At 42.9% G+C, this 25389-nt stretch overlaps 1 protein-coding gene and 2 long non-coding RNA genes across 7 annotated transcripts in view; 1 reads left to right on the top strand and 2 right to left on the bottom strand.

Annotated features, from left to right (window-relative positions):
- Positions 1-25389, top strand: part of LOC101844401 (adenosine receptor A3) — a 71905-nt gene that overhangs the window by 5172 nt on the left and 41344 nt on the right. Inside the window, exons 1-2 of one of the 5 annotated variants that reach the window (XM_040752101.1) lie at positions 12089-12165; positions 12338-12409. The exons of 2 other annotated variants lie outside the window; for them this stretch is intronic. Coding sequence is in view for 1 of the 3 variants with exons in the window: in XM_040752097.1 (XP_040608031.1) it covers positions 12134-12165 (32 nt within the window). In the remaining 2 variants the exon portion in view is untranslated. 2 more of the 5 variants (XM_040752097.1, XM_040752100.1) reach the window with 2 other exon arrangements.
- LOC110342122 overlaps positions 8079-25389 on the bottom strand; it is a 28413-nt gene continuing 11102 nt past the window's right edge. Inside the window, exon 5 of the long non-coding RNA XR_002384122.2 lies at positions 8079-8338. This is a non-coding gene — a long non-coding RNA (uncharacterized LOC110342122). The remainder of the gene's footprint in view (positions 8339-25389) is intronic.
- On the bottom strand, positions 20616-23923 carry LOC110342123. The gene is made up of 2 exons (XR_002384123.2): positions 21707-23923; positions 20616-21172 (listed from the first exon to the last, which is right to left on the bottom strand). It is a non-coding gene; the product is annotated as an uncharacterized LOC110342123 (long non-coding RNA).

Genomic DNA, 25389 nt, shown 5'->3' with positions numbered 1-25389 from the left:
AAAAATTTTTTTTGTAACTAGCATACTCCAGGACTTTGTGGGAATTCTTAGTGGCTTGAGCAGTAAGTAGATTTGTGTTTACTTTTGCCAGGAGGTTGAAACCAACCTGGGGGACACTTTTAGCAGGATTCTTGGGTTGGATATTTTGGAGCATGAAAGAAATATGGACTCCTTTTCAGATGATGAATAAATGTTTGGGTCTCTAATATTACTTTTGAACTTGTGGGGATCTAAAAATATCCCATCTCCCCAGTAAAACAAAGTTCTGCATTACTGTGGACCAGAAAGTATTCTAGAATAGAATATTTTAATATTTGACCTACTCTTCAGGCTTGTGCTACGGGCTCATTTTTGACTGTCGAATATTTTCTTTTTTTGCCAAACAAAAGATGTGTGCATAGGTTTACCTGGTAATTTGAGAGATTTATAAGAAAGGTATTTCTGACTGGAAATCTCTATATCATATATGTCCACAGGCCCTATATTACTTATGATTTATTAAAGCTTTGTCTGAGGATTCAGAAAGCAAAACCAGTCACAAGCTACAGATATCTGGCAGTTGTGATACACACCTTTAATCCTTACTAGCTAGCCAGGCACATACCTTTAATTCCAGGACTCAGGAGACAGGCAAACGGATTTCTTTGAGTTCAAGGTTACCCTGGCCTACACAAGAGTGCCAAGTAACAGAGCTCACGCCTTTAATCCTAACACTTGGGATCACACACCTTTCATCCCAGCAGTAGGGAGGTGGAGACAGGAGTGATATCACTGGGCAGAAAAAGGGATATAAGGAGGAGGAGACAAGAACTCGGAGCTTTTGCCTCTTAGGATTCATGGAGACAGGACTGCAATTTCAGCTGTGTAGAGATAAGATCTACGGCCTTGGCTGCTCTGCTTCTTTGATCTTCAGCTTGAAGCTTGAACCTCAATGTCAGTCTCTGGATTTTTATTTTTCGTGTTGCAGGCCCTCAGACTTCTGAATTCTGAACACATTTGACTTAATATTCTGATGATATTCTACAAATATTCTTTTAATTATTTTAATAGACAGGTAAGATAAGAATTCTTATTATTCCCGTCCCTGTGTTAAAGACCAGAAAATGAAGGTACAAAAAAGTGGAGTAATATGCCCAAGGGCAGGGTCGGTAAGTGGGCAGATGTTTGAGTCTGAGAAATTCAGCTTCAGTATATCCACATAAAAGCCCTCCTGTCAGTCACTTCCCATTTCTGCTGCATCCCCAGCACTTTTCCATTTTCTTTAAAACCAGAATAAGGTATGTGGTAGTGGTAGATTAGGCCTCAGAGGCAGAGGAATAGTTGTGAGTTTGAATCTAGCCTGGACTACATAATGAGTAGCCCAGGCCAGCCTCAGCTACACTGTGAGAACTTGCCTCAAAAAGCAAGCCATTAATCCCAGCACTCAGGAGGCAGAGGCAGGTGGATCTCTGTGAGTTCGTGGTCAGCCTGCTCTACAGAGTGAGTTCCAGGACAGCCTCCAAAACAATACAGAGAAACCCTGTCTCGAAAAACTAAAAAAATTTAAAAAATAAAATAAAAAGTAAAAACAAACAAACACCCCCAAGCAAGCAAACAACCCAGAATGGAAACAGAACCCAGAACCTTGCACATGCTCAGCAAGCACTCTACTGCCAAGCAGTACCTCTAGGCTAACCACAGAGGCATTTGTTTTTCCAGTGCTGGGATGGAAGCCAGGACCTCGCGTACACAATGTATGTGTGCTCTACCCATGAGCTTCACCTGTCACTCTGCACACAATTAACTTAGTCCCATTTTCAGCTTCCCAGCCCAACAGTAGTCTTAAAAACCACAGTTTCCATGCTAAGACCAATGCCAGAGAGAGTACAGTGGATGTCATTGTTTGTCCTCTTTTGATCACTCTGCTAACTCTGGTAGCTTCCTAAAGGATCAGCTCAAATGGCATGGTTTGTCTTGCCTTGACTTTCTGTCACCTGAAGCTACTACCCCAGGCAATTTACTGAAACAGACAAATATTGTAACCTTTGAGGCAATGGATAATGGTTGAGGAAACCAACACATTCAACCAACCACCTTGGGGAGAAAGGCTGGGGTGAGATGCTTTAGGAAATAAATGGAAGACAGGAAGTGTTGTAAACTGCCTGGTTGAGTGTTGAACGCATACCTCAGTGAAGATACAGACATCCTCTTTTGTTCCAGGTCTTTATGGAAATCTTCATCTAACCATTGCCTGGCCACTAAGTTAACAGAACAGAGGCGATAGCATTTGCAGATGACAAAACAAAATTAGTTCACAGAAATCAGTAAGGAAACATGCTACTAGTGTGGTACAGCCACAAGGCAGGACATGTAGGTCAGGGCAATAGGCTTGGAATCTGGGACAATGTGCACGCTGGGCAAGTATTCTATCACTCAAATACAGGCCCAGCTTCTCCAACCCTACCTTTTTTGGACAGTCTCACTACGTATCCCATGCTGGCCCAAAATTCATTCTGTAGCCAAGGACGGCCTGGCTTTGGTTTTAACTTTATAGAAGAAAGTCGAATGCCTCAAGTGGCTGAGGCATAAGGATTAGGAGTGCAGAGCTCTTGTGGGTGACACAGACATTTCAAGACAAGAAAGAAAGGGAGGGGGCTGTATCCAGGTGAGTACATTAACATGAAGATTCCAGCACAGGCAGTTTAGAGAATCACTTTCTGTTGCTAGAGATGAGTAAGTTTAGAAAGGGGATCTTGACTTTTAAGAGCAAATGGCAAAACTGACTTTGAGCATGTCAGGTTCAGACTGAAGAGTGTGTTTTGCTGATAATGATTACCTCTGACAGATGCCCCATGAGAATGCCTAGGCTAGACCTAGAATTTGGACTTCTCACTCTCCTCAAGGCTGTGCCTAATCTTTTAATGAGACAGAACCACTTTTTATTTCCCTAAAGCACTGAGATACGAAGACACGATGTCTGAGAGTGTTAAGCAGAAAAGGGTTGTGGCCCAGTTAACTTTGCTTCACCATGATATCTGGGTTGCAGAGTTGAAAATGAATGAGGAAAGTGTTTGTTGAGACTAGGCATCAGAGTATTTTGTTGTTGTTGTTGTTTCTGTGTTTTTCCTGTTGGCAGTGGTTCTCCTTGAAAACAAACTCAGTTTTTCTCTCAGATAATCCCCCTGCCCAGATTTTAGGGTTAAAAAATGTACCTATACTTGAGTTCCCAGGGAATCACTGTAGTTCACTCTTTCCTGGCTCATGGGGAAATGCCCATACAAACTGCGTTTCACGGTTGGATCAAAGAACTCTCTCCTCGACTGAGTGTACAAGTAAATTTCGGTGTCAGTGTCTCATCGCCTTCCAAATTACAGCTTTTACATCTCCTCATGAGAGCCTAGATGTGCAGCTACACAGCCATACCTGCCCTTCAACAGGGCTGGGGTTCATACCAGAACAACGCTTCACTAAGTTTGTTTGAAACAGAGTCTCACTACACAGCCCAAGCTGGCCTTGAACTTGTGTAACCCTCCTGCCTTGGCCTCCCAATGCTGGGATGGCAGTCCTGAGCCACTAACCTCACCCATGTGGTTTTTTTTTTTTTTTTTTTTTACAGTGAAATGCACTTCTGGTAGCAAACTGCTAAGACATTGGAGGAGGCCATACTGTTCTATCTGTGAAGGTCTGGTTAGCTCTCAGCATAAAGTTTATTTACACTTTGTCCCCAGAGAATCAGATGTTTAAAAGGATGTTTCTCAGAGATGCTAAAAACCACAAAGAAAAGGAGACTGTTTATTCATTTGTTATATATGGTTATGGAAACTATTCATGACAATTTTTAAATCTTAGGGAATAGTCTAGAAGTAAACATGTGTCCATATTGTTTGTCAGAGTATAGGTCCTACCACAGGTGAAAAGGCACTATATCCAGCCAGATGACCCCACCCTCACACAACTCTTGTGTCTTCCTCCCAACCAAGTCTCTCTTCCTCGGGCCTCATCTTCTGATCTGGACAACTGCTTGGTGCTTCATCCAGGAAATGGAGGCAGCGGCCAGCTTCCTGTTTCTACCCCTCAGCCAGGACAGCCTCCCACACTAGGAGAAATGAACACTTCTTAAATTCTTTGTGCTTTCCCCAAGTTAAACAGCCCCCAAATCTACTCTCATCTAAAGAAAGGAGGGACAGTGGATGGACAGGTGTTCCTGTTGACACAGATCTCCCAAAGTTGCCCATCTTACTCTCTTTTCCAGATGTTTCTTTGGAAAGGAGTGGGTATTTTGAAATCTCTTTCAGTTTTGGCTTACTACATTCGTCAGCAGTAAGTATGTTTATAAGCATACAGTTTATGTCTTTGTCTGTTTGTTTTGCTATGGGGGTCTTTCTGTGTAGCCTAAGTTGGTCTCAAGCTCTAAATCTTTCTGCCTCCACCTCCCTGGTGCTCAGGTTGCAGGTACAAACCACCCTGCTCAAACCATGTCCAGTTTTATGGCAGTCACACAGCTTCTTTGGTTGCTGTTTCTTTCGCTTTGGTGTCTTTCAGTCTCAGGCTTTTTTTGTGAGTGCTTTCTCAGCCCTGTCTGGGCTCTCCCTGGTGTGCCTTTACCCACCGCTCTTCTCTTTCTTTTCCCTGTCTCTCTCCCATTCCTATGATAGTGACCATTGCGTCCAAGGAAGAGGTTTCCAAACTGACAAGTATCCCAGAACTGAAGGCTCCCTGTCTTCCTGCCTGCCAAGCATCTGCACTCAGGTGTCTCCTACTTGGCATGCCACGAGTTGCCTCCTCTCTGAATGCACTACTCCATCCCATCCTGCCTGCAAATCATCTGCTGACTTCGTTCCTCTCGTCACTGTATCTGTCAGGATTCTCTTGGGGTTCTCACTCACAGGGGAGCTCAGATTCCTTATATGGATGAACCTTGAGCTCATCACTTTCCTGCCCCAAGTTCTCCAGCACTCTCAGAAGCGAGTAATCAATCCCATCATAGTTCATATTCTCACCGAAATACCCCACACCAGCAAGTGGTTCCTCCTTCACAGCTTTACCTTCTATGGTAGAAGTCTGCAAGCTGTGCCTCCTGGGCCAGATCTGGCTCACTTCCCATTTTTGAAAATAAAGTTGTATTGGAACACAGCCACGTCCGCTCATATACATATTGTCCGTGGCTGTTTTTTATGCTACAATCGTAGTGGTGAATGGTTGCCACAGAAACCATCTGGCTTACAAGAGCTCACATATTCGCGGTCTCTTTTTAGAAGAAGCTGCACTTTCCTGGTCTCTAGACATTTGATCAAAGGTGTCACTCTTGGGCCACTGTGCAATATTGGTGTCCCCTTTGCCACTGGAAAGAGGACTAGAAGTGCCTTTGAATCTAGTGCCATCAGAGAATAAATTAACCCATCCCCCCAAGTCCCATTGACAGAGCTCGTTTCTCCTCGAGGTTTCCATACCCCTGGATCCCTGATGGACGTCAAATTCCCTACCAGGGTTGGACTGAAGGAGCAAAACCTCTTGAAATTTGATCTTACATGGTTTTGAAATGTGTTTCTGTCTTTGTGTCTGGTGCTGGAGTGTGAGGTTTGCAGGGCAAGCAGTCCAGAAAACATGGACGTAAGGTGGGGAGGGGAACAGGACCGCCAGCTGGAACCTGAAAAACTGGATAGAGCCTCGGTCAGTACGTAACTGCCCCCAGACATGCTAAGGTGTGTCCACAGGAGCTAAGTGCTTGCCTGCCTCTGATGTCAGGAAAGTCTGGAAGGAGGTGGGGTAGCTATAGGCTACGGTCTATATATGCCAAGGGGTGGAGCTATCGAGTAAATGACAGCATAAGTGGCTTAGTGCTCTGTCACCATCCTTTTCTGCATCAAGGCTATATGGTTGCTGCTTCATCTCCACCGCCAAGACTCCTGAAAACTGTTGCTTATGATGACAAGAGCCAGAAACACACAAGGGGAAGTGTTCTGAGAAATACTTATAACTACACTAACAATTGCAAACCACCTTCTGGAGATGGTTCTACACACCAATAATCCCAGCATTGAGGAGGTGGAGGCAGGAGGATTGCCACAAGTTCTAGACCAGGCTGGTCTACACAGCATCAGGTCAGCCAGGGTTATAGTGAGAAAAATAAGCAAACAGATAGACAGACAGATGGAAAATCACATTTTCTTCCTTTTTAAAAATGTAAGTTAGAAACAAGCTTGTTTCATATATCACGGCTCCCTCTCCCTCCCCTCCTCCCCAGCCCTCCCCACCAGACACCCCCCCCAGTCCCTCACCCAATCTCCACTCTGATCCCCAGGGAGGGTGAGGCCTTCCATGGTGGATCTCCAGAGTGTATCATGTCATCCAGGGTAGGGTCTAAGCCCTCCTTCAAGAGTACAGGCTGAGAGAGCATCTCACATTGTGGTATGGGCATTCAAAGTCTATTTGTACGTCAGGAATGAATACTACCCAAGGACCCATAGATTACCTAGGCCTCCTCACTGACACCCACATTCGGGGGGTCTGGGTCAGTCCCATGTTTTGCACACAGCCATCAATCTGGGGTCCAAGAGCTCCCCCTTGTTCAGGTCAACTGTTTCTGTGGGTTAAACCAGCCCACTCTTAACTCCTTTGCCCATCAGTTCTCCCTTTCTGACACTGGATTCCAGGAGGCAGATACCCACAGATGAACACTGAACTGAACTCCTGGAAAATCACATTTTCAATGGTTTTCATTTTATTTAATTGATTTTTGTCCAATAATAATAATAATGAATCTTTTATTATTTTACTATAACCAATCTGTTATTTCTGTGCGTGTGAGCACGTGTGTATATGTGCATACCTGTGCACATACATGGAGGCTGAAGAGGGTGTATATGTCCTTTCACTTCCACCTGTCCACCTGAGGTAAGGTTTTCTCCTTGAACTTGGGCTTATGTTTCCCTCCTAGACTGGAAGCCAGTGAGCCCCAGTGACTGCCCTGTCCTGCTCTCCTTGGTGCATGCAGGGTGCCTAACTCCTTCCTTTAGCATTAAGTAGCATGCACTCTTAACCACTGAGCCATCTCACCAGCCCCTAAGTTTTAGCTAAGCTATTCTGAATTGTATTTGATACAGTTCAGATGGCTCGTTAGACGACCTATTTTGTTTCTCTGTGTATTTATTTGGTCATGGCCCTTCATTACCTCAGGGCATAGAGATATGGCCTCAGTGAGACCTTGTTAGCTTCTGTGGTATCACTGTTGGTCCTCCTTTCTACAGCTAGGAAGAACCCCCACCTCCACACCAACAACCAGTGCATTCTGCCATTAACTGCTTCAGAATTAATGTTGTGCTTGTGAATGGAGCCTGGAATGGGTAAGATGTTTCACGTTTTTCTATAATTCCAGCGTTTAAAAAGTGACTAGATATAAATAACATATATTTACCATTAGTCTTTTTAAAATATGCAATGCAGTTATATTAAGTGCATATTCACTGCTATCACTATCTATCATTGGATTTTGTTCATCTTTCCCCTTGAAACGACCATCCTGCTTTTTATCCCCAAAAAATCTATTGACCACTACAGATATTTGCAGAAGCAGAATTGTACAGTATTTATCCTTTTGAAGCCAAACATAGTGTCCTCCAGAGACATTTGTCCATACATTCCATGAGTCAGACTCACCTTTCCCTTTTAAGGTTAAGTAATCTTCAATTGTCTGTGTATGTTACATTGTATTTACTTGTTCTTCCAGAAGATTGCTTCTGTCTTCAGGCCATTCTGCCATGACTATGAACTTAAACAATTTTCTTAGATCTATTTTATTTTATTTATTTATTTATTTGTTTTTGTTTTTTGTTTTTGTTTTTGTTTTTTTTTTTTTGGTTTTTACGAGACAGGGTTTCTCTGTTTTGGAGGCTGTCGGTCCAGCCTGGCCTCCAACTCACAGAGATCCGCCTGCCTCTGCCTCCCGAGTGCTGGGATTAAAGGCGTGCACCACCAACGCCCGGCGATCTATTTTATTTTATGTGTATGTGCGTTTTGCCTGAATGTGTATGTTCACCACATGCATACCTGGTACTACGGGAGCCAGAAGAGGATGGGGATTCCCTGAAACTGGAGTTACAGGTGGTTGTGAACCACCACATCAGTGTTGTGGGTAGAACCCAGGTCCTTCGTAAGAGTGACTCTGAGATTATGAGTCATTGCTCCAGCCTGTACTATGAATCTGTTTGAATCTCTGCTTTCAGTTACTCTAGGTTTTTTCCCAGGAGTAAAATTGTTGGATCCTATAGAATTCTATTGTAATGCTCCGAAGTGTCTCCATGCACACAGCTTCTGCTTTCTCTGTGTATTAGCTACTTCTCATTTCTAAAACACCAGACACCTAAAAGAAACAAAGGAGGAGATATTTACCAGCTCAAGTCTCAGGAAGCAGAGAGGGAACATACTAGCATCCACTTGGCTGTCTCTTTAATCTGTCTGGAGACCCTGTCCATGAGATGGTTCCACTTGTGTTCAGAATGAGTCTTCCTCAGTCAATTCTCTCTGGAAATACCTTCCCAGACACAGATGTACCTCACCCATCTCCTAGGTGACTCCAAACCCGTCAAATCTACAGTAAAGATTAATCATTACCTTCCACATATTTACCAACATGTATTACTTCTTTCTTTTAAATTGCATTTGTTTTAATTACATTTATTTATTTGCTGTGTATGTGGCGGGGTGTGAGAGTACATGCCACAACACGCGTGTGAAGGTTAAAGGACATCATACAAGAGTATGATGTTCTTCCATCATGCGGGTGTTGGTCAACAGGCTTGGAAGCAAATGCCATCTTCTTGGCCACTGTTTTTTTTTTTTTTTTTACTTATGTAGTGAGTTTTATCTTAGTGGTTCTGCTTTGCATTTCTCTGAGATTGATGCTAGTCAGCATCTATTGATGATACATATTCTTATTTATTAAAATTGTGAGTCTGCATTTTATGTGTGTGTGGGAATGTGGGCACACTCATGTCACAGTGCAGGTGTAGAGAGAGGTCAAAGGACAACTTTCAAGAATCAGTTGTCCACTTCCAGCATCGTGGTTCTGTGGATTGAACTCATAAGGCTTGTGCAGTAAGTGCTTTTACCCACAGAGACACTTATCCCAGCCCAAAGTGTGAATTTCTTTTATTTCAGTTCTCTGCCTGTTTGTACATGAAATCCATAGTTGTTGAGCTGTTGGTGTTCTTTTTGAATTGGGGATATTGGCCCTTAATTAAATGTATGATCTGTAGATATGTTCTCCTAGTCCATGAGTTTCCCCCTTTTACTCAATTCCTAGTGCCCCTTTATACATGAATGCTTAAAAGTTGACGTATGCCATTTATTGATTTTTCCTCATGTTGCCTATGCTTTTGGTGTCACATAAAAAAGTCACTGCCAAGCTGAATGCCTGATGCTCTCCCTCCTTTCATCAAAGAAATTTTAAGTTTCAGCTCTTTCCCTTCAGTTTAATCCATTCAAGCTAACTTTTGGTGAGAATATGCAGTGTTCCAGTGCTGTTGAAATTTGTTTCCCCTTTGCCTTTCTATGTCCTTGGTACCTTTGTTGAGAATAATTTGTCTGTGTACATGATAGCTTGTTTCTGGCCTCTCCATTCTTTCCATGGGTCTGTATGTCTGTCTTGAAGCTAGTACTACATTGTTCCAGATTACTGCAACTTTGAAATTGGGAACTGTGAAACTGGAGTTTCTTTTTGCCCTTTAAGGTTGATTTTGACTATTCAGGGTTACCATTTTTAGGTGGTTTTGTTTTTAGTCTTTAAAATTAAATGAATATTAATTTTTATTAGTAACAAACTACTACACATCAAATTTAATAGAAAACTTTAGCCAAATGACTCCATATGTACCAAATGGCAACTCTCTACTAGTCCCCGCTCTGGAGCAAATTAACCCCTCCCCACTCTGGGTGATGCGAGTTCTCCATGTCTATCTTCTGTAGAGTTAGTCTTGCTTGCCACTCCCCTTCCCCTTCTCATTCTGGCCCTTGCTCTCCAGCTGCTTCACAGAGGCCTAATCACTCTCAGATATTCTTATCAAGGCTGCTTCTCTATGCATCGCTGTGCCTTTGCCTTCCCGTTCCCTCTGTCGCAGGGCTTCCCCTGCTTTTCTTAGCCTCAAATTACCCTTAGCTCTTTCTTTGGGAACTAGGTTACCATGCTGTGTGGATTAATAAATATTACGTGGTCATTTCCAGTAGCTTTTCAAAGGCAGAAGCTAGAGTTTCTATTTTTTCCAGCGTATAAATACAATCAATGGTGCACAGATAACTTCTGTTAAACTTGACAGAACTAAAAGAAGAAGGAATCACCCAGGAAGAGGCCTGACACTAAGAGTGGATATTGCTGCTATGAGCAAAAGGAAGGACCAGTGGGAGAGGCCCTGTGATGCCTAGGGATCAGGCACACAGGGACTAGGAATGTATGAACACTTGCTACATAATAGCAGTGTCAACTGACTTCTACAGAGTAGGCTTGGAAAATTCCCCTCTTGTCATGTCACCACACAGAACTCCTATTCAGAAAACCTATAGAAAGTTCAAGGCCCCCAAAGGCCACTGGGCAACAGCCCAATCATTCTCTGGTGTAGTAGCCTTTTCCTGGAGGAATGCCAGAGGCCCTGGAGACCTTTTGGTTCTCCAGTGCATTTAGACAGTAGAGATATGCTGTACGCAATTTTAGTTCTCCAGACTGTAGGTACTGCAAATACTTTGTGGATGAAATGGTTTTAAACCCAAAGCAGACCCAATGGGCTTAGATCTTGAGATATCCAAGATGAAAAACAATACTTGTAGGCTATAGTGAGTGGCAGCAAGTTTCTAGCCCAAAGATAGCAGGAGTAGGCTGGCTCAGCAGCCAGAATGAGAGAGACATACTTAACTTGAAATCTCACACCCTGCTTGGATCGACTAGTCACAGGCTAATGAGAGGTGTATGTGTGGAGGTGATAACATAAAAGTTTCTGAAGACACATGATGACTTTACTGGGCCATCATCCCTCTCCCACATATGGCAAATGAGAGCAAGAATGCTTCTGTTTTTCTTCGAGATTTGATATTACCTGTGTACATGGTAGGATGTGTGTGTGTGTGTGTGTGTGTGTGTGTGTGTGTAGTTTGCTTTTCAGCTAAGGACTGACCTCAGGTTTAAGCATTGTAGACAAGAATTCTAGGATATACTTCAAGGCAGGAAGTGTTTTTATATAAAGGGAGAGAGAAAGAAGAGACGAGAGAGTTATGAATCTCATAATGACCTTGAATGTCCTCTTTATACAAAGATGACCTTGAACTTTTGTTCTGCCTTCCTCTGCTTCCTAAGTATTGCAATAATAGACCGTATTATTATGTCCAGTGTGTGTGGAACTGAAGATCAGACCCAGAGCTTTATGCATGCTAAGCAAGCACTCTACCAACTGAACTACATTCCCAACCCAGGAAGTGAATTTTTGTATCAACCTGGCATGCTTGGTTTTTGGCTCCACTAATTCTTTTTTAAAATTGTGGAAATGCCACATGAACTAACAAAGAAGTTGTCTGAAGTTTTTTGTTGTTGTTGTTTAGAATTTAAGATTGCTTTAATATTTGCTTAAAGAAAATGAAAGGACTATTATAGTAGTAAGGGTATATGGTTGGAGGAATTCCCTTGAATAAATCACAAAGATCACTTCTATTTTCACTGTGGTTACAATGGACCCCATGTGTCTCCTACCCCTTATTATGTTGTTTTTTTCCCTTAACATTATGAATTCCAGATCAGATGTGTCTTCGTTAGTCATGGTAAAATAAAACGGATTTTCTTGGAAATACTATTTTGGACATTGTAAGTTTTTACGGCCTTCTTTCTAATTCTTCAAATTCTCCTCAAAAGGCCTGGCATCCTCTGACAGCTTAAGATGTCACAGCAGTGCTTGGACTTTGACAATCCATGGCTTTGATTTCCTCCAGAGAGAAGTCTCCTCTTTAAACACCTGCTCTGTGACCAGGCACATGTGTCATAAACGCTGCTGACATGCTTGCCTGCATCACTGAAGGATGCTTGGTGTCTACTTGCCTGTGGGTGCTTAACTGATCTCCATCAAGCACTTGTGGAGAGCTCAGTGTTATGTTAATGCACTAGGAGGTGTAGGAGGAGAGTATGGTTCCAAGTTTAAGCAGCTCAGAACCCAGGTAAGAAAGACTAAGTAAACAGAGATGCTTACAGAAATGTGAACAGTCTCGAACTAGGAGTGAATGTTGGGAGCGAGGACAAGCCATTACTCTAAGGTTGGAGAGAAGGAATTTTAAAGTGGGAAGTTAATGCCTGATCCTAGGCCTGAAAGAATTCGTGTAACTCTATCAGGAAGAAACGGAACTGGTGTCATGTTGTAGATCTGTAATCTCAGCACTTACTTGAAGGCCAAAGCAGAGAATGGTGAGTTCAAGTGCATCTATCCTGGGCTTGTCAGAGAGATGGGTCAGGAGCAGAGGAGAGAGAGATGGGGGTGGATTATGGTAAATTAGGAACTGGCTAGATGGCTCACTAGGTAAATAGTAGTACTTGCTCCCAAGCCTGAGGACTTGAGTTCAATCCTAGGGAAACCATAGAGGAAGGAGAGACTGAACTTCCACAGGTTGTCCTTCCTCTAACCTTAGGAGCGCTCTGGCATGCATGTGTACACATGAGCATACACACACACACACACACACACACACACACACACACACACACACACAAAAGAAATGTAATGCAATTTGGAAGGAGATAGTCTGAGACTGGAGGACCAGAAAATGAGTGGCAGGTGTGTTAGTTATTTTTCTGTTGCTGTACTAAAACACCATGACCAAGGCTGCTTATAAAAGAGTGCATTTGGACACACAGTTCTAGAAGGATAGGGCCCATGGCCATCACAGTGGAGAGGTGGGGCAGCAGGCAGCAGGCATGGCAACATGAACAGGAAGCCAAGTGTTCACATCCTGAGCTGTAAGCATGACACAGAGAAAAAGACAGAGCGAACTGGAAATGGTGAGTGTTTAAACTCTGACGGTCTGCCTCCAGTGTCTAATTTCCTCCAGCAAGGCCACGCCCCCCATGCACCAAACACAAGGATCACGTGTTCAAATATATAAGCCTATGTGGGACATTCTCATTCAAACCACTACAGAAGGGAAGTGAAGGGACTGTGCCTGGCTTGTGGAAGAAGATACCTATGAAGAGACTGGCCTAACACTTAGATAGACCATTGGCCTTGCTAATGTTTTCAAAAGGGGTTTCCTACTTTGCTTTCTACTGCTGTGATAAAACATTAATCAAAAACAACTTAGAGAAGGGTTTAATTCATTTCATCTTAAAACTCCCAGGTCACAATCCATCACTGCAGGAAGCCATGGTAAGAACTCAGGGCAAGAACCTGGAGGCAGGAATGGAAGCAGAAGCCATAGAATAATTCTGTGGACTAGAATGCTTTCCATGGCTTGCATAGCTTGCTTTCTTATACAGCCAGGACCACCTGCCCAGGGGTGGCACCACCCACAATGACCTGGAACCTCCCACATCAATCACGAATCAAGAAAATGCCTCATAGACATGCCCACAGGATAATCCGATGGAATCAGTTCCTCCATTGTAATTCTTTCTTTCCAGATACGTTGAGATCTGTGTCAAGTTGACAAAACCTAACCACACGGGTAGAATTGAAACATGATTTCACTTTAAGAATTTGAACCCCAGTGACAAAAAAGAATGGCAGACTGAGAGCTATGAGAGATGATGTGGATTCGAAGAGATTAACCAGTCACAGTCGACTGCAGGGTAAAAATTTTCTCCTTTTCCTGAGCGCAGGACTTTGCACACCCACAGAATAGCAAACGCTAATAAAGCCAACACAGAGAAGGCAGGGATGTGGCTTATCTCATGGGTCTGTCTCAAAGTGCTTCTCTGGCCTCAGTTTACTCATCTGAGAGATGCAGAAGCTGACATGCGGCTGGCAAAGATCACTCTAATGTTAGAAATCCGGAACTCTGTTCCTTTGCCGACCTTAAGTCATTCTCCTAAAAATAAACAGATAAACCAAACTTGAAAAAGAAGCCCCATCCGGCAGGTCTTGCTCTTGTCTCAGTGTGAGCAGAGGAGTCAGATGCATGCAGCACTGAGCCTGAAAGACTCAGGGGCTGACAAACCATGTCTCCCTGGTGAAGAGGCTCCCATTGCCATAAATGGAAGTGGCATTTGGAGTGTTGTTTTTGCCAGGTCTCCTGGACTTAAATGGAACTAAATGCTCTTGCAAAGATGGAGAGGAGTGAAGGAGAGGAGGGGGGTGTCTGGGCATGGGAGCTGGCTGCTAGCCCTTGCACTGGAGGTCCAAGTTCAAATATGCTTGCAGGCAAGCCTCCGTTAAGTTTTCTATCCTCATACAATGAAGCTGTTGTACGGCCAGAGGCTGGAACAGGCAGCTGGATTTCCAACAGCTAGCACCTTTTGGTCTCCCTTTTGATTTTCCCTCTGTAGGAGACATACCTCGCAGGACACACATACTTTTGGTCAGTCGCACTGTTAGCTCTAGGGAGCAGGAGAGGTGCTGCTCCTGCGTGGGAGGGTCAGCCCTGTTAGCACATGGCTTCTAGAAGTGGCAGCGCCAAAGGAGAATAAAGATGTTCAGTAGATCAAGAAGCTATTAAACACTTCATCCCTCTTTTAAACATTTGCCCTGCCCCCAGCAACCATTTTAGGTGACTGAATTCCTGGACTGCTTGGGTCCTTTCCCTATGTTAGTTTAATTCTGTAAGCTCCCCCTATAGGAATGACTTGACTAGATGCCTATCTGATTTGTGAAGTCCAGAGGGATCTCTGTGCCTACTGCTTACGGATTTAATCAGATGGTTTTTGAAATGGCCCTGACCTTTCATTGGGAACAATTTCTAAAGTGATAAATTTTCTCTCCCCACTAAACTGCGCTGAGTAATTCTCTCTCTCTCTCTCTCTCTCTCTCTCTCTCTCTCTCTCTCTCTCTCTCTCTCTCTCTCTCTCTCTCTCTCTCTCTGATTCTGTCTCTGTCTCTCTCTCACTGTGTGTGCGTGTGCTCCCACACACACGCGTGCACGTGCATGATTTCTCTTTCTCTTAAATTCTCTTTAAAAGAGTAAATCTTGGAGGTGAGGGCTTGTAGGTGCATTTAGCTACAGTTATAATAAAGTGGACATTTGTTTGGTTCTGACTCTGCTGGGTGCTGTTAAAAGTCCTTAGTGAATTGAATTCGTATAACCCTCAATGTGACTCTGTGTTATTATCCTCATCTCCTTCAAAATGGAGAAACTGAGCACGGAAGGATTCAAGTCATGAGCTGATAGATCATTGAGTTAGGCTCCTAAATCTGTTACTTAGAACCAAATGCTAGACTGATTTCCAGTGAATGGGATGTTCCCTAATTTTCATGCCTCTTGAGTTCAAGCTAGCCAGGAATATACTTGTCACCTTTGAGCTGTGATTTCCAGATGTAAGTAGGAAATAATAGGAGAATAAGCAGGGTAGAGAGTAAGGAATAACTATGTCATTGAGAACATACACACGGTCATACATGTACCCATGTGTACACATATTTATTTATTCATTCATCTAGAGACTGTGTGTGTGTGCATGCATGTGTGTGCAGATGTGCATGAGGGCCAGAAGTCAACCTTGGGTACCATCTAACTTTTTTCCTTCCTATTGGGTCTCTCACTGGGCTGGGATTCACCTCATCAAGTAGGACAGGTTGGAAGTGGGGAAAGCTTCAGAGATCCACTTGTCTCTGCCTCCTCAGTACCAGGATTACAAGCATGGACATACATCTAACCTTTAAAATTTTTCTTTCTTTTTCTCCCAGAGAGAAGTCCTGGGTATTGAATGCATATCTTCAGGCCTTGCAAGTCTAAGGCTTTACAGACTGAACTATCCTTGTAACCTCTTTTCATTTGGTTTCTCTTTTGAAATAGGTTCTCACACAGTTCAGGCTGGCCTGGAACTTGCTATGTAGCTGAGAGTACCCTTGAACAGATGCTCTTGTCTCTAGGAGCAGGGATTACTGGCATTCACCACCACACCCATTTCTGCCTCTTAGTTTTATGCTCACATCATTCCTGTGCTCCCAGAGGCCTTCTGAGCAGGTTAAACATAGCCCTTCCCCAAGGGATCAGTTTTTCCTATTCCAGGTCATGGGAAGGGGCAAGAAGGAAAGGACTTCCTTTTCAAGGGCCTGTCAGGAAACCATGTTTGGAAAGGAACACACACAAATTGATCAATAAGAATATTTAACAGCTTACTAGGTCTCTGTGCATGGCAGGGTGCAGTTGGCAGCTCTTAGGATATAGGAGGACACCAGCCTTGTCTTTTAGGAACTCAGAATTGAGAAAACAGATAGCTGGGACCCCAAGATCACTCTCTCTGGCCATAGTGTGTGATAAGATGTCATTTATTTCATGTGATATCTTTAAAGAATCGTTTTAGACTCCTTTGTTTTTGTTGTATGTCCATTGCCTGCATGTATGTATGTACACCACATGTAGTACCCGCAGAGGTCAGTCACGAGCATCAGATCCCCTGGAACTACAGTTACAGATAGTTGTGAGCCACCAGGTGGGTGAAGGGAATTGAACCCCAGGTCCTCTGAAGAGTAGCAAGTGCCACTGAGCCATTCTGTCTAGGCTCCCCATCCCCTTAATGCTATTTTATACTCTGAACTTAAAAGTGGATCCAGCTTGTACACAAATACAATCAATCAGTGCATCAATGCTATGCTATTATTACAATGCATGAGGTTGTACTGGTATTCAAAGATACATATGATATGTTATCAGATTACACAAGCTTGTAGAACAATATGCATGCTATGGTCCCACTTGTGCAACAAAGATAAAAATGCATAAATAACAATAAAATGCACAATAATTAATCATATACCAGGCATTACTCTAACTTATTGGTCCTCCAAAGAACTCTGTGGTTGCCATTGCTAGTTCAGCAGATAAAAGCACTTGCACCCTAGCCTGTTGATCTGAGTTTTAATCCAGGGTCCCACATTGAGGAACAGATTCCTCAAGTTTTCCTCTGACCTCCACAGATGACACGTGCACGCATTTTAAAAATGTGATTTATAAAAAAAGAACCCTGTGAAATATATATTACTCTTATTTCAATCTTATATGAATAAACTAATGTATAGAAAGGTCGCCACTTCTGTAAGATTCCTTAACTAGTAAATGGCAAGGTCAGAATTCAATCTCAGGTGCCCTACCTTCCAAGTGTCTGCTACTAACCAATTGGGTAACTTATACGTAGTGTATAAACATAAACAAAATCTAGAAAGACATACAACAAATTCTAAGCTATCGTTAGCTAATAAGTAAGGGAGTGAGTGGGATGTAGTGGAAGGTATGTTTTCTTTTTATATGCTGAGCACTCTTTCCTTTTTGGCAATGTTAGAGATAGGTCCTCGTGGAAGGAGTCATTCTGAAATTAGATTACAACTTACAACTTTGCACCTCCATTAGGGATGCAGACAGCTGTGGAGTCAGTGGTACCTTAGACAATGGAAGAGAACCCATGGGATTCATTCTAGGTAGAAAGAATGAGAACTGCATCAGGTTAGTAAGTAGAGAGAAACAGTGGGAAGTGAAGAGAAGGAGAAGGAACTGAGGAGCTGAAAGAGGCAGCAAAGAAGGGAAGGACTTGAATCTGTGAGTCCATGTTAGTCAAGAGGCAGGGATTCAACACAGTCGACTTTGAGGACCCACATGTCAATACGAAGTCTTGGGGTGGGATGATCTGTGTATGGCATTCACAGAAATAAAATACTGAGCCCATTTACAAAGTTAATCAGCAATTGTAATTTTCTGGGTGGGCTAGGGAGGATGGTCAGAGGACCCTTCAGAGAAATCCAGTCTTAACAGGTTTCACTCCACTCTGAGGCCAAATGTCATTCTGAAGGGAAAGTAGCAAGCCCTATGCTGACAATTATGGGTGAGTAGGGCCACCCACAGCCACAGAAGCCTGTAAGGGCAGGGGCCATGCATCAGCTGTTGGGACACTTGGCTGCCCCTCTGGCAGGCCTCTTGACTTGTTCCCATGCCAGCAGGTCCCAGTAGCTAGTATGCCTTGTCTGCTCTCAAGCTCAACCACCTTCACCCCTGAACCAGGATGAGGGCTCTGGAGGGCTCTCAGTACACACAGGGACAGGCAATGCTCAGCCTTGAACAGGGAACCAAACCTTGCTTTCCAGGGTCAGGGCGGATGCCACTGTTATGGGAAAGACAGAGTCTTCAGAGAAAGGTAGACCAGAAAGGGCTCTCAGCTGGCCTGATGGCTGTCCTTACAATATCTGGCAACTATGGTTTTTATGAAACATAGACAAGACTGGGGTTTTTTATGGGCTCAGATGGACTTCATTGTAGGACACTGCGTGTCTGGACAGATGAAGAGGTGCCACCTTTGTCTTCCTCAAATAGCTGCTGGAATAGTGATGATAGGCATGTTTTCTGAGTGAATATTATAAGACTCCTACAAAACATCCTTCCCAACAAAATACTACATTATTTTACAAATGATGAAATGGAGACTTGGAAATGCTAAGTCTCACTCATTTGTGTAAAGATGGTATTTGAATTCAGGTCTATTCTGCTCCAAATCTCATAAAGTTTACACTGTGCTCCCTAGATAGTTCTTTCAAACAGGAATAGGAATGACTTTCTAGCCAAGAACCCGCTAACAAGTGAGAAAACTGTAGTATAAACAGTTGTATATCACAGGGAATAATGTCCATTCTTCCCTGCTTTACCTTCTATGAGTGTTACCTGTGTATGTGTCTTAGAAGTGACATTCACACCAGCACTCAGTAGGCAGAGGCAGGTGGATCGCTGTGAGTTCAAGACCAGCCTGGTCTACAAGACAGGACAGCCTCCCAGTCTCGAAAAAACAAACAAACAAAAATAAAACAACAAAAAAAGTGACAATCACTTGGCTACTAAGTACCATGAGATTTTAGAAGAAGACTCAAATCCTCAACATTCTTTACTTATGTCTAGAGTGTAATTCATGCTAGTTGTGTCCAGAGGTCTAGGCGGAATGCTGGCTGATACTTCTCTCTTTCCCATGCCAAGCCAGATGGCCCTCTGCGCTCCTCCCTGCCTGGGCACTGCTGTCCATCAAGCCGATTGGCATCTGAGCCTTGCTTCTCTGCTGATTCTATCTAGTCCTAGTAAAACTGATCTGTGCATTTGTAAGGGCTGGACTTGATTTCTTCTGGTCTTGAGTACAGGCTATTAATTATTTAAGCCATTTGAACTCCTGTCTAATCTTTACATAAGCTACTATGTCCCCTAGAAGGACAAGTTAGGGAGATTCTGAAAAAAGGTGGTATTACAGCTGCTTGAGTCTTTGTGTTGATGGAAATGCATTGCTTATGGATGTATGTCACAGACAGTACTGTTTAAAACACACACCCAGACACACAAAGAGTACGTTCAACATTTTTACTTCTCACCAAGACGGAGTAAGAGGAGCCAAGTTTACCTTCCAAATAATAAACTGGACAAAATACATTAGACAACAATATTCTGATGCTAATCTTATCAGGCTGTGTTGGAAGGTGCTTCCTAAAAAAGAGAAAACAGAGGAAGTGAGCCCTACAGTTAGCCAGCTTACTCTTGAGGAGAGTTTCCCACTGCAGTTCAGGGAGGAGAAAGCTAGGTAGTATGGTTGAGAACTCAGACCTAGGAGCTGAGGGAGACTGAAAGCAAAAGAAAACACCGGAAATGACAGTGCCGTCTATGCTGAAGGAAAACTCTGGGGATCGGGAAGGTCTCTCTAAAGTCTTCTACTCAGAGTTTTTCAACCCACACATGTGTGAGGAAAGTAGCTGAGGCTTGGCTTGGGAGAGAATTACCCAGAAGGACCAAAGCAGAGAACTTCATAGTTAGTGGGTGGAATTTTGAGTGAGAGTGAAAGATAGGACTTTAAATTACGGGACAGAATTATCCCTAGACTGAAGGTGGCTGTGATCTCCCCTAATGCTGCAAGCCTGGGAACGAGGGAATTATTCCCAAGCAATTTATCTGTTCTCTAGAACAATGCTCAAATGTATTTATGGCAATACAAAAATGTCTAACATTAACAAGACAAAGTCCTGTAGGCCTGACATCCAATCCAAAACTTAGCTGGCATGGAGACAGGAATACGACTAACAATGACCATCAAAGCAGAGACCAGATGGAACACTTTTGATAGAATCAGTAAATAAAGTCTGTGTTGGTTTGGTTTGGCTTTTGTTTAGGTGGTGTCTCCTATAATCCAGATTAACCTGGAACTCACAATCCTGCTGTGTCCTCTGAAGTGTTGGGATTGCAGGTCTGTGTCCTCATTCCTGGTGACAGTTTTCTAAATGGTGGTTATAATGTATCCTATGTGCTGAAAAACGCAAAAATTGAGCATGCAAAGAGCAGACAGAGAAGGCAGTAGAAAAACAAGCCAGGTATATTGAGATACACATGCAATCTTAAGAGTTTGGGACGCTGAGGCAGAATGATTGCCTCAAAGAGGATGCTGCCTGGGTTACATAGTTTCTTAGTTTCTCTTCCTGTTGCTGAGATAAAATACTCTCAACAAAAACAACTTAAGGAAGAAAGGCTTTATTCTGGCTCAGAGGGTACAGTTCATCTTGGCAGGGAAGCCAAGGCAGCAAGAGAGCTGCTATCGGAGTCAGCGAGCAGTGAACACGTGCTGCTACTGTTCAGTGCCCTTTCTCTGCTTACACAGTTCAGGATTCAAGCCAGGGAATGGTGCCTCCCACAGGGGGGGTGTTTTCTCAACCCAATTAACATAACAGAAAAATCCCCGATAGATAGGCATGCCCAGAGGCCTGTCTCTCAGGCAATTCTAGATTTTGTCGAGATACAAACTATCATACATAGCAAGTTCCATTCCAGCTTGAGCTACAAAGGCCTGGTCTTACCATACCACCCAAACCTACCTCCCCAATGCCAAAACAAACAGTCGATCAAGGAAACAAACAAAAAGCCCAAACACTAAAACTGTCTAATCTGCTTTATGTAGCTATAGAAAGAACTCCCCAGATGGGATGATTTGCACATCTGAAGAGGTTTCCTGCTGCTGGGAGATCAACTGCCTCCTTGCTTACAAGATCCTTGGATAGGAAGAGGAGAAAAGAACCTGTAAGAGAAAGAAGAGAATGGAACGCATCCTTTTATCAGGAACCCACCCCTATAATCCAAAGCATAGCAAAATTCAACAACAACAAAGTCATTCAAAAAGGATTTTTTTTTTCAGAGCTGGGGAGATGTTTCAGTTGACAAAGAGTCTGCTTGTGCAGGCATGAGGCCCTGCTTTGGATCCCCAGATTTTTTGTAGAAAAACAGGGTGTGGTGGCCTGCCTCTGTGATCCCAGCACCAGGGAGGCAGAGAAAGGATTCCTAGGACTTTCTGCCAGCTGGTCCAGCCAAATTGCTGAGCTTCAAGTGAGAAACCCTGTCTGAAAAAAATAAAAGTAGAGGGCCAGCAAGAAAGCTCACTGGGTAAAAGCACCAGCTACACTAGCACCCTGAGTTAGAGTCCTAGGACTCATGTAAAAAGGCAGGAAAGAGCCTCTGAACACACACACACACACACACACACACACACACACACACACACAGAGTAATAACAGTAAAAGGCTGGGAAGATAGTTCAGTGGTTAGGAGTACTTACCACTCCTAGAGAAGCGGAGTTTGATTTCTGGAATCAATGTTGAGCTGCTCACAATCACCTATAACTCCAGCTCCTTTAGCCTCTGCAGACACCTGTGCTCATGTACACACACACAGCACTAAAAACATTTCCCAATTATTTGTTAATGGAAGGAATTGACGGGTAACTACATGTCAAGCCATGTTAAAGCAGTGCTAGAAGCTGGCCTGTTGGTTGAGCATGTGTCTAATAAGTCCAAGCCTGAGTTCGATCGGCACAAAAGGAAAAAAAAACCTAAAAAATCTTAGAAGAATGTCTACGATCAAGAGAGAATAATGGAAACTCTAGATCTATACAAAAGAATAAAGACCACTGGCATTGTCAACATATAGTAAATATTAACTTCTTTTTCATCATTGAAATATTTAAACTAGCTTATGGAGGGAAGTAAAAACTGTAACAATTGTATGAGTTTATGCCACAAACAAGTAAAGTTATGGCAATTAGAGAAAGACTAGAAATGTCAAAATGTACAAACCCTGTTTTAAAAAGGTTGTTACACTAGATGTGGAATGGTATAATATTGAGGGTAGCCTGCATACTATAAATGTTTTACTATAAAACTTCAGGGCAAAGTATCACTGCTGATTATCTAACAAATGGAATCTAGTAAAAACTACTAGATAGAGTCATTAATGATAATTATAGGAACAAGACCATCCATTTAAGCATTGTGCTGGAAGTCTTAGCTAGTGTAGAAAGAAAGAAAAGGGAATAAAAATAAAGATTGAGAAGATCTCTTCCCAGTTTATATGACTGTTTATATAGAAAATACCAAAACAAACCAACAAAACCCTGGAATTAATAGATGATTATAGCAAAGATGCAGGATACAAGGTCAATATCACAAGAGTAATTGCTTCTGTATGGTTATGTTGAGTAATTGGATTTTGGAAATAGAAACACATTATCATTTATACCAGCATGCTCAGTGGTGAATACTTCTATATTGACTGCTATATGCATAGGATCTGTGTGAGGCTTGGGTTTGTGACGCAGGCCATCGATCCTAGCAGTTGAGAGGCAGGGGTGGGCAGATCTCTGAGTTTGAGGCCACCCTGGTCTACATGAGGAGTTTCAAGTTTCAAGGCCAGGCAGGGATACATAGATGAGGTCCTGTCTCAATAAACAAACAACAACAATAGAAAAATAATCTATATGAGAACTACACAAAGGGAAGGGATTTAAAAAGAAAGGAAAAAAAGGATGGGGTGAGGCTCAGTTGTGAACACTTCCCTAAGAAGTGAAAGCCCTGGGTTCCTTCCCCAGATTTGGGAAGGGGAAATAAACAAACAAGCAATGATCTAGAATTAAAGAAATGGAAAAATATTCTTTGTCCCTGAAAAGAAAGGACTCAACACTATCAAGATTTCCATTCTTCATAAAAGCTGATCATAAGTTTGCACAGAGAGATGAATAACATCTAGTTATAGTTGCCAACACAATAGAAAAAGAATAAAGTCACATAAAGCAAGTGGCACATCTGCACCCCAGCACTTGGGAAGTGGCTCAAAAACGCAAGGTTATCCTCAGCTACATAACAAGTTTGAGGGCCAGCCTGTGCTGAATTGAGAGCCTATATATATATTTTTTTGTTTTTTCGAGACAGGGTTTCTCTGTATTGTTTCGGAGGCTATCGGTCCAGCCCGGCCTCGAACTCACAGAGATCTGCCTGCCTCTGCCTCCCGAGTGCTGGGATTAAAGGCGTGCGCCACCAACGCCTGGCCGAGCCTATATTTTTTAAATGAAGTTCAATAAATGATAATAAGAAACTGGACTTAACCCATACAAAACAAACACAAATATAGAAATAATTTTCTAAGAGTCAGTGCAAGGTAATTATCGGTTGAAATGCAAAATGCAGGACTGGAAGACTCTTGGTTGATAACATGACCAATCTAGATGATATATGGGTTTGACAGTGATGGTTTTCATTACCTACACCACCCACGGCCTGATCCATGAAGAGATCACTGATAAACAAGGCTTAACTAAAACGAAAGCCTTCTGCTCTGCAAATTGCAACAAAAAAAGGAAGTTTAGACTAGGGGAAAAGCCTTTGCAAAGAACCCGTGTTTTATTCACCATTCTATTGCTGTGAAGAGGTACTCTGACTAAGGCAACTCTTTTTTTTTTTGTTTGTTTGTTTTTTGAGACAGGGTTTCTCTGTAGCTTTGGAGGCTGTCCTGGAACTCTCTCTGTAGACCAGGCTGCCCTTGAACTCACAAAGATCCACCTACATCCACCTCCCCAGTGCTGGGATTAAAGGTGTGTGCCACCAACTCCCGGCTAAGGCAACTCTTACAACAGAAAGTATTTAACTGTGGACTTGCTTACAGTTTCAGGGGTTTGGTCCATTATCATTATGGCAGGAAGCATGGCAGCAGGAGGCGGACATGATGCTGGAGAAGGAGCTGAGAGTTAGCTACACCCTGATCTACAGGGGATTGGGGAATGGATTCTGGACTTGGCATGTGTTTACCTCAAAATGCACCCCCAGTGACTGACTCACTTCCTCCAACAAGGCCACGCCTCCTAATCCTTTCAAATAGTGCCTTTATCTGGTCACTAAGCTTTCAAATATATGAGCCTATGGTGGGGTGGAACATCCTTATTCAAACAGTCACAACATACCTGATAAAGTACTACATAGTATGAAAACTAAAAACTCAGACAGACATTAGGGTTCAAGTTGATGGTCAGATAAACAAAGCAGCTAGTCACTAACTCTTACCTCTACCTCAGACTGAAAGGGTAATCCAGCTAGCTCCTTGAATCCTCAGAGTGCAATGCTGTCTCCACCAATCCTCAGAGACAATAGCTCTCCCTGTCTGGAAACTAAATCTGCACATGAGACATTTTTCTCCTTTTATACTGCCCTAGTGCTGGGATTAAAGCTATGTGATCCCAAGTGCTGAGATGACCTTTGTGTGAGCTGTTTCTCTTTAGGACTGGATCAATTTCGTGTAGCTTATTGTGGCCTTGATCTAACAGAGATCCATCTGCCTGTCTTCTGAGTCCTGGGATTAAAGGTGTGTGCCACCACTGCCTAGCTCTGTGGCTAGCTAGTATGACTGCTGGGATTAAAGCTGTGTATCACTATTGCCTGACCTCTATAGTTTGTGGCTGGATGTGCATTCTGAACCCTTAGGCAATATCACCACAGTACTACTATTTAGAACATACAAAGAGCTCTTAAAATTAAATAATAAGAGAATTAACTACCCAATAGAAAGTGGAACAGAGCCCTGAACAGATGCCTCACCAAAGAAGGTATAAAAGGTGGCAAATCAGCAGGCGAGAAAATGAAGTATCTCATGTGCTATCAAAGGACTGCAGTTTAGCATAAGACAACATCACGCAGCTCTTGGAGTGATCCAGGCCCAAACACTGACCAAAAACCTATGAGGATACACGGCAAAACTGGTTACAAAACTGTGTGTGTTCTCTCACCAAACTCCTTTCTTCGTACTGTTTCCTGAGAATCCACTTAATTGAATTCATTCATTCATTAATCTATGTATTTCAAGATTATAAACTGATCTTTGGAATTTATTCAAATGTGTTTGAAAGCTTGGGTCCACAAATGAACCTGTACATGGAGGCAAAGCTTGGGAGTAACCAAATGCCCTTCAGGAGGTGAC

This window comes from Mesocricetus auratus, unplaced genomic scaffold (genome assembly GCF_017639785.1).
Source record: "Mesocricetus auratus isolate SY011 unplaced genomic scaffold, BCM_Maur_2.0 Super-Scaffold_100009, whole genome shotgun sequence".
NCBI classification, from domain to species: domain Eukaryota; kingdom Metazoa; phylum Chordata; class Mammalia; order Rodentia; family Cricetidae; genus Mesocricetus; species Mesocricetus auratus.
This window is presented reverse-complemented; position numbering and strand designations above follow the sequence as displayed.